The 12,584-nt window shown below is 33.6% G+C and overlaps 1 protein-coding gene across 1 annotated transcript in view; it reads right to left on the bottom strand.

Annotated features, from left to right (window-relative positions):
• The window catches only part of LOC139498093 (cadherin-87A-like), a 28,730-nt gene extending 18,191 nt beyond the window's left edge, over nt 1–10,539 (bottom strand). The window contains exons 1-6 of the mRNA XM_071286435.1: nt 10,350–10,539; nt 9,070–9,141; nt 7,741–7,908; nt 7,207–7,288; nt 6,493–6,650; nt 4,207–4,365 (exon numbers count right to left, since the gene is read on the bottom strand). Of these exons, the coding sequence (XP_071142536.1) occupies nt 4,207–4,365; nt 6,493–6,650; nt 7,207–7,288; nt 7,741–7,908; nt 9,070–9,141; nt 10,350–10,407 (697 nt within the window). The 5' untranslated portion in view covers nt 10,408–10,539. The remainder of the gene's footprint in view (nt 1–4,206; nt 4,366–6,492; nt 6,651–7,206; nt 7,289–7,740; nt 7,909–9,069; nt 9,142–10,349) is intronic.
• Between the last annotated feature and the right edge of the window lie 2,045 nt (nt 10,540–12,584).

Here is a 12,584-nt window from a genome sequence, read left to right as displayed (position 1 = left end):
CCCAACATGACCCTTTATAATGGTATATATGCTAGCTGGGGAATTAGCAGTGTCCCATGGACACATTCTCCGTTTACATGTATTTGGTTATATTCAGTAGACAGGTCCGAGTAAAATCATACATATAAAATATCTACATAGAAATAATGCAGTTGAATTTGTGGGCAAGGGGCATCTTCGCTAGCCAAGTGTTACGATCCACTTCCCTCCTTGGAGAGGAGGGAAGTGGATCGAAACCCTTTGAAGGCGAAGATGGGGTAAGGAGGTAAGAGCTCAGAGAGACAGGTTAATAGCTGTGACGGAGCTTGTAGAGTGCATAGAAGACGAATAACATGGTGTAAACAGCAACGGGCGCCGAGAAATCTAGGTGATGCAGTGGCTGACACGACGACCACTGTGTGGGCAGTATGAGAGACTTGCACTAGTTCAACAAAGAGGAACCAAATGCTTATAAAAACTTCCTCATAGTGGACACTGATATGTAATGGTAGTTTTATTGCTCTTTTTTAGAAATGACACCACAAAAAGAGATTTGTCACTGTATTAGTATGTATGTTAGATAGCAATATACATTAACTTTACCATCCCCATTTCATTGCTTTCTTACAAATAAAGCGTACTGTTTGTCAAATATATTTGCATAAGTATGTAATCAGTATTTTTCATAGATTTGATATCCAGTAGTTGAATGATTAAAGATATTTATTTTCTTTTTGCTGTATGGCAACAACCTGTATGTATTTGCCAAAACTTATTGCAAAAAGAGGGCAGAGATGTCACATATTTCCCCAAAATTTGACCCAAAGTAGAATTTCAATCCCCTGGAGTGATACCTTTTCTGAAACAGTTTACAACTTTACATAGATCAAGAGTGCATTTCTTTCTAACCAAAGTTTGTTAAACGTTGTGCGCCGTTTGTTATAGTTTGTTTAACGTTACAGATGAAGAAACAAATGTATCGTTTGGTTAGAGGGGATTGAAATTTTGAGTAATTTTATACAATGTTTTGAGTTATGACAAGCAAGAACACGTTTAGATAATTTATTTAATGTTAAAGTTAAAAAGAAATGCATCGTTATGAACTAACGAACGACGAACGACAAACTGTAGACGCATTTGCAGCGAGTGTATAGTTTGTCAAAGTTTATGCAAACTTGCCAGAAGTATGTTAGAAACAAATGATTAAAACGTGTGCCCGCTAAACAGTTTGTATCGTTACTCTTAGAAGGAAATTCGCACCAAATAAACATATTTGTCTTTCGTCTCATTTTTGTGTGAAATTACGTCAAAAAGTTCGAATGACTGTAAGGTGACCTGTAGTTGTTATTGACAATTTCTGTTTCATTTGGTGTTCTGTGAAGAGCTGTTTCATTGGCAATTGTACCCCATCTTCTTTTTTTATGCTACATTTCTAGACAAACGGAAAATACGGACAGACAAAGAGAAAAAAGCCCATAAAATATAGGTAACATATAATCTTTTTCTTATAAACCAACTTTGAAAAGTAACTTAGTCATCAGCAGTCTAACAATTAATCAATATTATTGAACAATTGCTATAATATTTGAAAAATCCCCCGGTGCCAAAATTGCAGGATTTTCTTCCTTCCGGAATATCTGAGATCATCCCAGGTTTGTTGGGTTACGTGTTACTAAGTTTTTAGTTTTCTGTGTTATGTGGACTGCCTGCCGGTTCTTTCAGTTCCGTTGGTGTCTATTGCCTCTCTTTTAAAATGTTACCTCTCCTTGCAAAAGTAAAGACACGTACTGTTATTGGAAGAATTTCTATACAGTTAACATTAATGTTGCCAACATAGTTTGCGGAAGCAGAGTTATGAGAGTTAATCAGATCTGCACACACTTTTAGATAATCGTGTAGCAGTCCTGTGAATGGCCGAGTAGAGATCGAAGATTGGTCGAATGTGGTCGCTAAGGGATCGGGTATTGGTCGAGTGGGTCTGGGCAAATATCGAAACGATCGAGTACTGATCGGTAAAGTATTTAAATTCCGACCAAACTCTATCCCTACACGATCCTTTCCCGATCAATTCGACCGCTACTCGACGAACTCTCGATCTCTTCTCGAGTGACTTGATTCTCGATCCTTACTCGAAAACTCTCGGGTAGAAAGTCAGATCGATGGCGATCAAGGTAGACTATCCCGAACATTCATGTCGATTGAGTCAGACCAGTCTCCCGATCACGTAATTGGGCATCATCGGGCTTGATCGAGTTGGTCTGATCGGCAGTGTGAACCTAGTTTTAACGAAAGCGCGATTATAGTCGGGAAGACTGCGCTACGATTTCACAGCGATTTTACTACGACCTCACTACGACCATCACGTTTTTACCGCGACCCAAACACGCTTCCACTACGACTATACCACGTTTATGCCACGCTTATACCGCGCTGTTCAATCCCATATTTCGAGTTTAGCACGCCCATACTGTCCTCATCACGCTGTTCTTACAACCTGACTACATTCATACTACGATCATCATGCTCATTGTTATATAAAATCATAAAAGCTTTTCAGCTTTTATTTGTATCTATGTAAGTTAGACCTCTTGTCCTTAATCTCCAACGCTTCAATCATTCTTGACACATCTGTGTCATCCCTACTATCTTTCACTAAAACATTGTCATTTGATCTTGATGGACAAACAATAAGTTGAGATTCAGGTTGGATTGGTCGGTCCTATATCTTCTGGATCATGATTTGTTACTATCAGATCTCCTTGTCTCTAACTCTACCCTTACACTTACGTAGATGTTAGTTGTATGACTGCGTTGTTTCCGAGAAACTCTACGTATCAATGAGAAATAGAAGGATAATACAGTATTTATATGGAACACGATGTTGACATTATTGCTGGGAGCGTAGCAAGATAGCGATATGAACGTGGAATGATCATAGTATGGTCGTGGTAGGAGCGTGCTATAATCGAAGGAGTAGCGTGGTTAGGTCGTGTTGTAATTGGATAAATCATGGTATGGTCGTGATGAGCATAGAAAGATCGTGATAATCGTAGTGAGGTCGCAGAAAAAGCTTTGTGAGAACGTGGTATAATCGTAGCGGGATCGTTGTAGAAGCGTAATGAGAACGTAGTAGCAACTGTATTCACTGATGCTTTGGAAATCATGTAAAAGAAGGGTAAAAATCATAATTAACAGCAGATATTATAATGATAATTTCAGATATAAATAACAAAAAAACTAAAAAAAATCTGTAAAATTACTAACACAGGGGTAGCAACCCAACAACAGGTTGTCGGATTCGTCTGAAAATTTCAGGGCAGATTTATAAATTTAAATCTGATGAACATTGTTGCCACCTATCAGATTTGCTCTTAACGCTTTAGTTGTTCCAGAGATAGAAACCAAAAACTGCATTTACCCCTATGTTCTATTTTTAACCATGTCGGCCATGGTGGTTGAATCTTTTTTTTAAACTAGAAGCCCTAATAATGATTATGGTCAAGTTTAAGTATGTTGCAGTAGTTTCAGAGAAGAAAACTTTTGTAAATGTTGTTAAAAATGGACTATAAAGAGCAATAACTCATAAAAGAGTCGACTGACAATTTTGGTCATGTTGACTTATTTGTAGATCTTACTTTGCTGAACATTATTGCTGTTTACAGTTTATCTCTATCTATAATAATATTCAGGATAATAACCAAAATCTGCAAAAATTCCTTAAAATTACCAATTAAAGGCAGCAACCCAACAACCGGTTGTCAGATTTGTCTCAAAATTTTAAGGCAGATAGATCTTGACCTGATAATCAGTTTTAACCTAATTTATATGGTTTCAGAGATATAAGCCAAAATCTACATGTTACCCCTTTGTTCAATATTAGCAATAGCGACCATCTAAGTTGGCGGATTCATCGGACACCAAAAATGCAAATACTGCATTTACCCCTATGTTCTATTTTTAACCATGTCGGCCATGATGGTTTGAAGGCGGGGTCATCGGAATCATTTTTTAAACTAGATACCATAATAATGATTGTGGCCAAGTTTGGTAAAATTTGGACTAGTGATTTCAGAGCAGAAGATTTTTGTAAAAGCTAACGACGACGGACGACGATGACGACGGACGACGGACTCCAAGTGATAAGAAAAGTTCACTTGGTCCTTCGGGCCAGATGAGCTAATAAAAAACTAATCCTGCGTTTTGAAAATCATTACGATAATTACGTACTTGAACTTAGTTTGAAGTAAGTATTAGTCTGTGATAACGACACTGAGATGTCATCATTTTCAGTATCTTGAGGATCAAGGGTCCACACAACATCATTGATTGCCAGATGATCAAACACGTGGATCTGAGAGGGAATATTATCGAAGTAAGGTTTCTTGTCTGAAAACAAATAAATAAATCTGAAATTGAGACTTTCGAGGTTTGTTGAAATGAAGCTGTGTGTTTTGATCAATTGAAATATCATAACATTGAACAGTTTCTTGAATGCAGTTATATATTTGTTTATCAATAATAACATATTAATTAACTGAATAATTTTGTAAAATGACACTACTTACTCAGGCGCTCCCTTTAAAATAAAGATTGAAGCTTTTTCTTAAATGCAGGTTAGTTCTTTCATAAATAAATTTTGGCGTCATAACACCATATATTGTTGTTGCCCATTGGGAGCCTGTATTCTAATGGTTGCTGGTTGCCGCTGATTATCGCATTTGATTGTTTTTTTAATTTGATTACATTTTGTCATTTCGATGCTTTTTGTTGATTAATATATAGTATAGGCTTATAGTTGACGGCCGTATATAGACATATACATGTAGTTGAACCAATGTTATCACAGTATTGTAGACACACATACATTAGAAAACATTTAAGTATATTTGAAGACTCTGGTATGCAATTATACGCTAAATATGTATGTATGGTTGTAATTCTGAAAGAGAATGACGTAATTTTGAGGAGCGATATAATGGTTGTACTCAAAATGTTACAATGCATTTTTGAAGAAATAAAAAATATTCCAAATTTGAATTCGTTCAACCACTTTAAATATGCATAGAATATTATTCACCTGAAGGTGTAACTATGCTGTTGTGATTTTCTAAGAATCAAGAGATATCAGTTTAAGATAGCACAATACAAAGATGTCATACCTCCAATTCACCAGTTTTAAAATGCTGGAACTTTCTTTATAATGCTTGAAAATTTATAAAAATGGTATATATGGATAGCTAACAGATTACACTTTCATATCAATGCAATGTTAGTATTATACAACAATTATGTAATTAATTATAATGATAACTCTGTCTACATAATTTTACAAGAAATTTCCACTTTCAATTGAAATTAGCTTCTTCATGGATTTCCCGAGAGGGTTGATTTCATTATATGTTGTTCCTTGCGCCATTATCTACAATAGGGTGTCTCAGATTTTGGATATAATGTATAGATCAAATTTTACACTTAATCATACATTATCTACTTTTATACTGCACTCGTTCTATTTGAGCAGTCAAAATGTGTTGATCGTATATACAGTCACTGACCTGATATCACTTTTCCTCATGAATATTTAAATAGAAATCGTCGAAATTATGTTTACTTATTCATACGACCTCTTCAACCTGTTCTTGTTCTCGATGTAAACAACGATGCGTTTAACGACTAAAACTTGTTTCTTTTGCAATTTTCGGGAAAACATATTTCACTTTTTAATATTTTTTTGTTTGCAACATATAAATCATTATGTTTATTGTTTATTGTTGATATTTTAGTCTGCAACGAATTCGTTCACCATTGATTGCGGTAATGATGTACATTTCATCGTGTTTTTTATTTCTCCGTCTGTGTGATATGAGGCCTTTTTAAAGGGGGATTTTTCCCAATATTTAAATTTAAAAAATAACATTAACACAATAAACAACAATTGAAATTATTTTTTTTAGATTGCAGTATAAAGACAATAATAGTGCATTGACTTGACATATCAACGATATAAGGATTCGGCCCGAAACGGGGAAAATGCTCGGCAAAGCCTCGCATTTCCCCGTTTCTAAGCCTCATCCTTATATCGTTGATATGTCAAGTCAATGCACTATTATTGTCTATTTATGTGGTAGGGAAGTTTACACTAATTACAAATTTATGAGAGAATGGAATATGATAGCGATAATTTGAGACACTCTTTTGTAGCTCCTGCTGTGTTGATTAAGATAACGTTAAAATTTCTCGTTTATCTATAGTGATGAAAGAGCTAAATTCATTGAAGTGAACTGACCACGATTTTGCCATAAATTGCATAATAATTGATTACATAATGATTGCATAGCAAAAATATTGCATTCATTTAAAAGATTGATATTTTATCTATCTAAATATACCTCTTTTATTAATTTATATGCAGTTTTAAAAAAGTAACAGCATTTTAGAAGTTGGAGATTGGATGTAACAAAATCTGTGTATTGTGCTACCTTAAATGCATACTATTTTTGAACTAAAACTTACTTGCAGTAACTACGGCAACAATAGCATAAACACGGTTGTCATATTCAGACGTAAAGGGATATGTACCATCAACCGACACGCTTGAACTCCTATAGTATGTGTTATCTGGTATCGAGTATCCTGAAGCATACGGTATCATATCACTTCCCGTTGTGTGCCTGTATGAAAAGTTTGAAAATAATCATATGGTGTAAACCTAAACCTTAAGTAACAACACAGTGAAGTCAGAGAACTGATATGGAATTAAGCGTACGCCCCTTTAAATATAAAGCTTGAGTAACCAACTTGATAAAAAATATTAGTGACATGAAACATATCACTGTGATTCTGAGGAAAATATAGGTCATATGTGAATTACCTCTCACGAAACCGTGCTTTCCATGGCCAATATTAGCATTATCGAAGGTCACTCACACATATAACGTTAAATTTTCGTTTTAATATAATAATATATAAATCTGCCCTTTATAGATCTCGGAACGTAGCGGACTGTATGCGTCAGTTTTGATATGGATTTATACATTGTCGAGCTAAAAATGGTACACATAAAGAATATACTGATTTTTTGGAAATTCTACTAAACAATCATGAATTTACCACAGTCTATTAGTCTAAAAAAATTTACGAAAGACTGAACATGGCTTTATAATCTAATGTTCAGACATTACATACATGGATTCTGTAGCAAATAATTTACTTTAATGAATCACTCACCATCCAATGTAATCATTATTTTTAATTTGAATTCGATGTTCTTCAGCAACTTCATAGTGGATTTCTTGATTCGTGGCATCAACTAGATAGATACAAAAAATGCCAGATATTATTACAAGACGCGTGGTGTCGTGACCTAAACGCAAAAAAAAAAAATTGTTACATTAGAAACCATGCCAATTGTATATCATACTTAAATTACAGACATGTTGTGGTTAAACGGGCGATATAAGATGGAGAGTTCATTTAAAATATATTTTAATATTTGAATACTCTGATAGCTTTAAAAGTTCCTAAATATCATCATTTGTATCTGTAAATTTTGTAACGAAACACAATTTCCAAACGTTTATTAAATCAATTATATTCCAAAAACAATTAATTCGAGGCTCTGTCTTGTAGACCATACATTGACCTATAATGGTTTACTTAAAAAAAAAAAAAAATAATAATAATAATACAAATTGTGAATAGAATGGAGAGTTGTCTTATTGTCGCTCGTACCACATCTTCTTATATCTATAAAAGAATTACCTGGGACTACAAAAGTATTTTCGCCAACTAGTGTGAAGTTTGTATTAAACCAAGTTCTCCAAACTTGTAGTTTGATTGTTCCTGAGCTTCTAGCATAAAACTTCCACGTTTTGATCATACCACAGCAACTGAACTTTACAGCAGCGTCAGTCATAACGTACGCGGTGTCTACAACAAATCATCAACTAACATGAGTACAAGAATTGAGTTGTCTAAATAAAATTCTAAATATGAAGATAATATTGTATAAAATAAAAATCTGAAAAAAACAAGAACGTGTGCCCCTTTCATGCCTTTCGCACTATCACTTACTATGTTTAGTATCAAAACTCTGATTATTGTTGTCTTTCCGTCTATTGTATTGCTATGGATTGCCCACATGTATGTCAATAGAATACAAATGTATGTAAATTGGAATAGTCTTATGTTTAAATGGTTGTATTTTGAAAAAAACAATCACACCGTCTTACTCGTTAATTTCTATTAAGCTGGTTCTAACCCATTGCAATATTCGAGTAGTAGAGCCAAACAGATAAAGACAGGGTATCAGTTTATAATCTTAATGTATCATACTGTATATATGAAAAGGGCTGCCTTATGAAATTGATGCTGGAAAATGGTAATTTGATCCAGTGTGAGGTTCTGAAAAGGTCGATATTCTTTAATTTTGAATGCTATTCATGTCTATTCAATATAACTTTCATCTACCTGACTGCTCTTTAAGTACTCTTGCGCGCGTCTGGCGTATAAAATATTTAATCTGGTACCTTTTGTTAACTATTATTCGTTTGTTTCTCTATCCTATATATAATATACATGTAGTCATTTTGATGTAATAATCAACATTGCCATTAAAGTGGGAGGTTTGGCATGCCACAAAACCAGGATTAACCCGCCGTTTTTTTCTTAAAATGCCCTGTACCAAGTCAGGAAAACGGCCATTGTTATATTAAAGTTCGTTTCTGTGTGTGTCACATTTTAATGTTGTGTTTCTGTTGTGTCGTAGTTCTCATATATTTGATACATTTCCCTCAGTTTTAGTTTGTAAACCGGATTTGTTTTTTCTCTATCGATTTATGAATTTCGAACAGCGGTATACTACTGTTGCCTTCAATTACTGTAGAATAAGGCCCACGAGTCTGCAAACATCACCCAGATCCCCGAGTATCTTTAAAAACCATAAATGATAATATGTTATATATTTTGTTTACATCATAATATGATTTCAATGTAATAAAATCATTCCGATGGGAAACACTCAAGAATCTTGATGGGGTTTACAGAAAAGAGGGCCTCATTCCACAGTAAAATGGGAGAACAAAAACTCACTTGAATTAGAATTTAAATTTCCATTATACGATGACGGAGGGTCAGCCACTCCAATTGTAGAATCACCACATACTGCAACAGATAAAATATTGTCATAATTATAATTTTTTAATTTAAGGAAATTAAGCTTTTTTATATGTTTGGGGTGTAAAAGCGTTGACCACTTGCATCACCTTATATATTTCCGCTCTTCAAATTTAACTATTCGCACTAACACCGCTTTTATAATTCCGTTAAAAAATATAAAGTAGCAATACATTTCAATAGTTATTTTGCTACAAGCCTGAAATCACGCGTGATATCAATCTTTTCGTTTTTTTCAATGGATTATTTTAGTCATAGCGGTTGTACTGTTTAATACATGTATTGAAATTATTTGTATTTGTTAACATGATAAATTATTGTATTCTAATTGCGAATTTACACACGAGGGAAATGTATTTTACAAGCTGAATTTCTGAAAAGAGGTACCATTTAATTTATAAATCATCGTACCTCTGAGTTTTGTCCATATATAAAACCAAGCTATTTAGGTGAGAAGTTGAGAAGGTGGTGTTTACCAAGTAATACTACCAATTTGTCTAGTCTATTGGTACCTACATGTACTAACAAACAACCCCTTTCCGTTTGATTGGCAAAACATATTCTTCGTTATTTATGTGATTTTTCAAAACTCAATCGTCTAAAAAAAAAATCTCGCTTCGCTCGGTCTAAAACCTGATATAGAACAATCATTTTAATACTACTTGATCAATTCCTCTCTCTCTCTCGTTGCTCAGTCTCTAGTTTTTTGAAGTGTTTATTAAACCGATCTTCGTCGTTTTTCGTTCTTTGTTATGATGTTATCCGGTTTTTTTTTCTCATCTTCTGATCTTGGATTCTGCCGTTAGTATCCCCCTCTTTTTAATAATTAATAACATGATTCAATACCTTTCTAATCAGCTGTTGTTGTAATTCAGAAAGGATAGGATGATGATCAGACTTATAACCTATGTTCCGTTTGCAATATTGTCCTTCTCTGATCGAATAAAAGTTAATTTGTATTCTGTTTATTAATTTATTATTATAATTATTATTATCATTTTATTGACCATTTAAACAGTTTAGTCTAATTGTAATACAGATCCCGTCTACGCTTTCTAAGAAGGATCTTTCTCTTGGGTTTTTTCTTTTTCTTTTTCTATTTTTTTTTTGGGGGGGGGGAGGGGGGGTCCTCTTTTTTCAGTGATATAAACCGGGTTACATTTGCAGTCTAACGAAAATAAAAAAGTGTATCTTACCTGCTGTCAATACAGTTACGATTTCAGAAAACAAGCACAAATAAATCAACAGAATCATTAGGGATGTTTACTTCTCTCTTATAAAATTTCAATCATATGTACAAACATATACATTTTTGGGTGGTATATATATAACTAACTAAAATAAACTTGTGAAATAGCCTTTTATTAATACAGACATGATTGTTTTAGCCATGCAGTGAATATTTTGAAAGAAACTACGATATGCTACGCGTCCGACTTTGATTTTTTAAATGTTTCTTTCAGCATTGATTGACAAGTTCGAGTTTCTTTGACCTAGTCGCGTATTGATTAAATTGAATATCTCTTAACACGGACTATTAATTATTCGCTCGGTGCAGTATTTCATTATCTGTAATCATAAAGGTTCGATTTCTATAATTGAAAAACTATACGCGTATTGAATTTCACGGGTCAATTTAAAATTTGATCTTTCAATAAATCGTTTGAATTTGTTTCAGATTATTTATTTTTTTTTAAATATGTCAGAGCAGATTTGCAGTTTAAACATTTTATTACTTTTAAGACGAGTTTCGTTTTCATTTTTTTTATAATTCGTTTACAAACCATTCGTCTTTCGTCTATTTTCGTTGTTTTTCACCATGGCGTTGTCAGTTTATGTTCCACTTACCGGTGTTAAAATCTGGCAAATGATGCAGAAGGTACCAAATATGGTAGCAAACAAAACATGCGCGAAAAAAAAATGCGCGGTATATATCTTCAAGACAGAAGACTGAGGCCCCTCATGGGGGGTCCTAGTAATCACATAATCACCATTTTGTTGCCAATATAATCACATAATCATTAAATATTTGCTTATCTTTAGTAATCAAATAATCATAAACTAAAAATACAGTCCTAGGTAATCAAATAATCATTAAATATTTGGCTTAATAATCAAATAATCATTAAAAAAACGGCCAAGTAATCACATAATCAAAAACCCCATGAGGGCCCTCAAGACTGGTACTCTGCCGTTATTGAAATTCTTGAAATTAATAGTTTTATATTCCGAAGGCAAACTGGATATTTTACAGAAGGAACCAACCTAACGAGACAGCAACTATTCGACAGAGACCTTCCAATATATAATCGTTCATCATGTTTTTAAAGGGAGAGTCTGTACCATTTTATAATGTAAAAAGTATGTGTCTAGACAATACAGTATGGGTTTTTATGAGTATTCTTTTAAGAGTGAAAAAAAAGGTTTGGAATATTATAAAAAATAATTTGCATGCATAACATATCCTTTTAACCATCATGGGTGCCAAAAGAAATCGCGGGTGCCGAATTGACTTCTGGTATATCGAGTGCCAATTAAGTCATGTGCCGAATTCACTAGAATTATTTGTTAAAACACCTCTTTAGGGACGCCTCGTTTCTGTCGTCCCTTTTTTAAATATAGAATTGTGTTCAGGTTAATCAACACTGAGAGGACCGTTTGTTTTCTAAATGAATAATTTCAAATTTTTCGTATCGGGACCTTTTATAGCGGACTATATAGGTATAGGTTTTTATTCATTGTTGAAGACCGTAAGGTTAACTATAATTGCTACATCCACTTCATTTGAACTAAGAGTCACTGTCAATTATACCGCATCTCCTTATTTTATATCTAATCTATACATTGAAATATTCAAAATATTGTTTAGATCAGATACGTACATGTACTTGTAATGCTTGGTGGTTGAAAGTATATTATGTGTATGTTCAGGTGTAGATATTGTAGTTATATATAAGTGTTATTGCAAGAAGAAAGAGTCTTAGATCGAATGTGCTCTATCAGATCTATTGATTTTGTTTAGTATCCACATCTGATTCACTCCAGCCAAAAAGAAGGTAATTTTACTATAATAACTTGTAGTCTGTTGGTTTTGTTCTTTTTTAGCCATGGCGTTGTCAGATTGTTTTCGACATATGAGTTTAAATTTCATTTTTCGCCTCTTCTTTTGAAAGATCGGCTTTGGTTGCTGATAAATTTAATCCAACCTGATTTTAATAATTTAGATAGAGATTAGTTCAACTCCTGAAGGATCCAGCAATATAACTTTGTGAGTGAGGACACTTTTAATATCCATGCAATACAGCAAAGGAGAAGATTTAGTTCTTCATCTTTGGTTGAAATTCCAAAGAAATGTAGCATAGAAATAAGAAGCTGTGGTATGAGTCCCAATGAAATAATTGAACTAAAACGAAAACAATTGTAGGTCAAAT

This window comes from Mytilus edulis, chromosome 12 (genome assembly GCF_963676685.1).
Source record: "Mytilus edulis chromosome 12, xbMytEdul2.2, whole genome shotgun sequence".
In the NCBI taxonomy this organism is placed as follows: Eukaryota; Metazoa; Mollusca; class Bivalvia; order Mytilida; family Mytilidae; genus Mytilus; species Mytilus edulis.
This window is presented reverse-complemented; position numbering and strand designations above follow the sequence as displayed.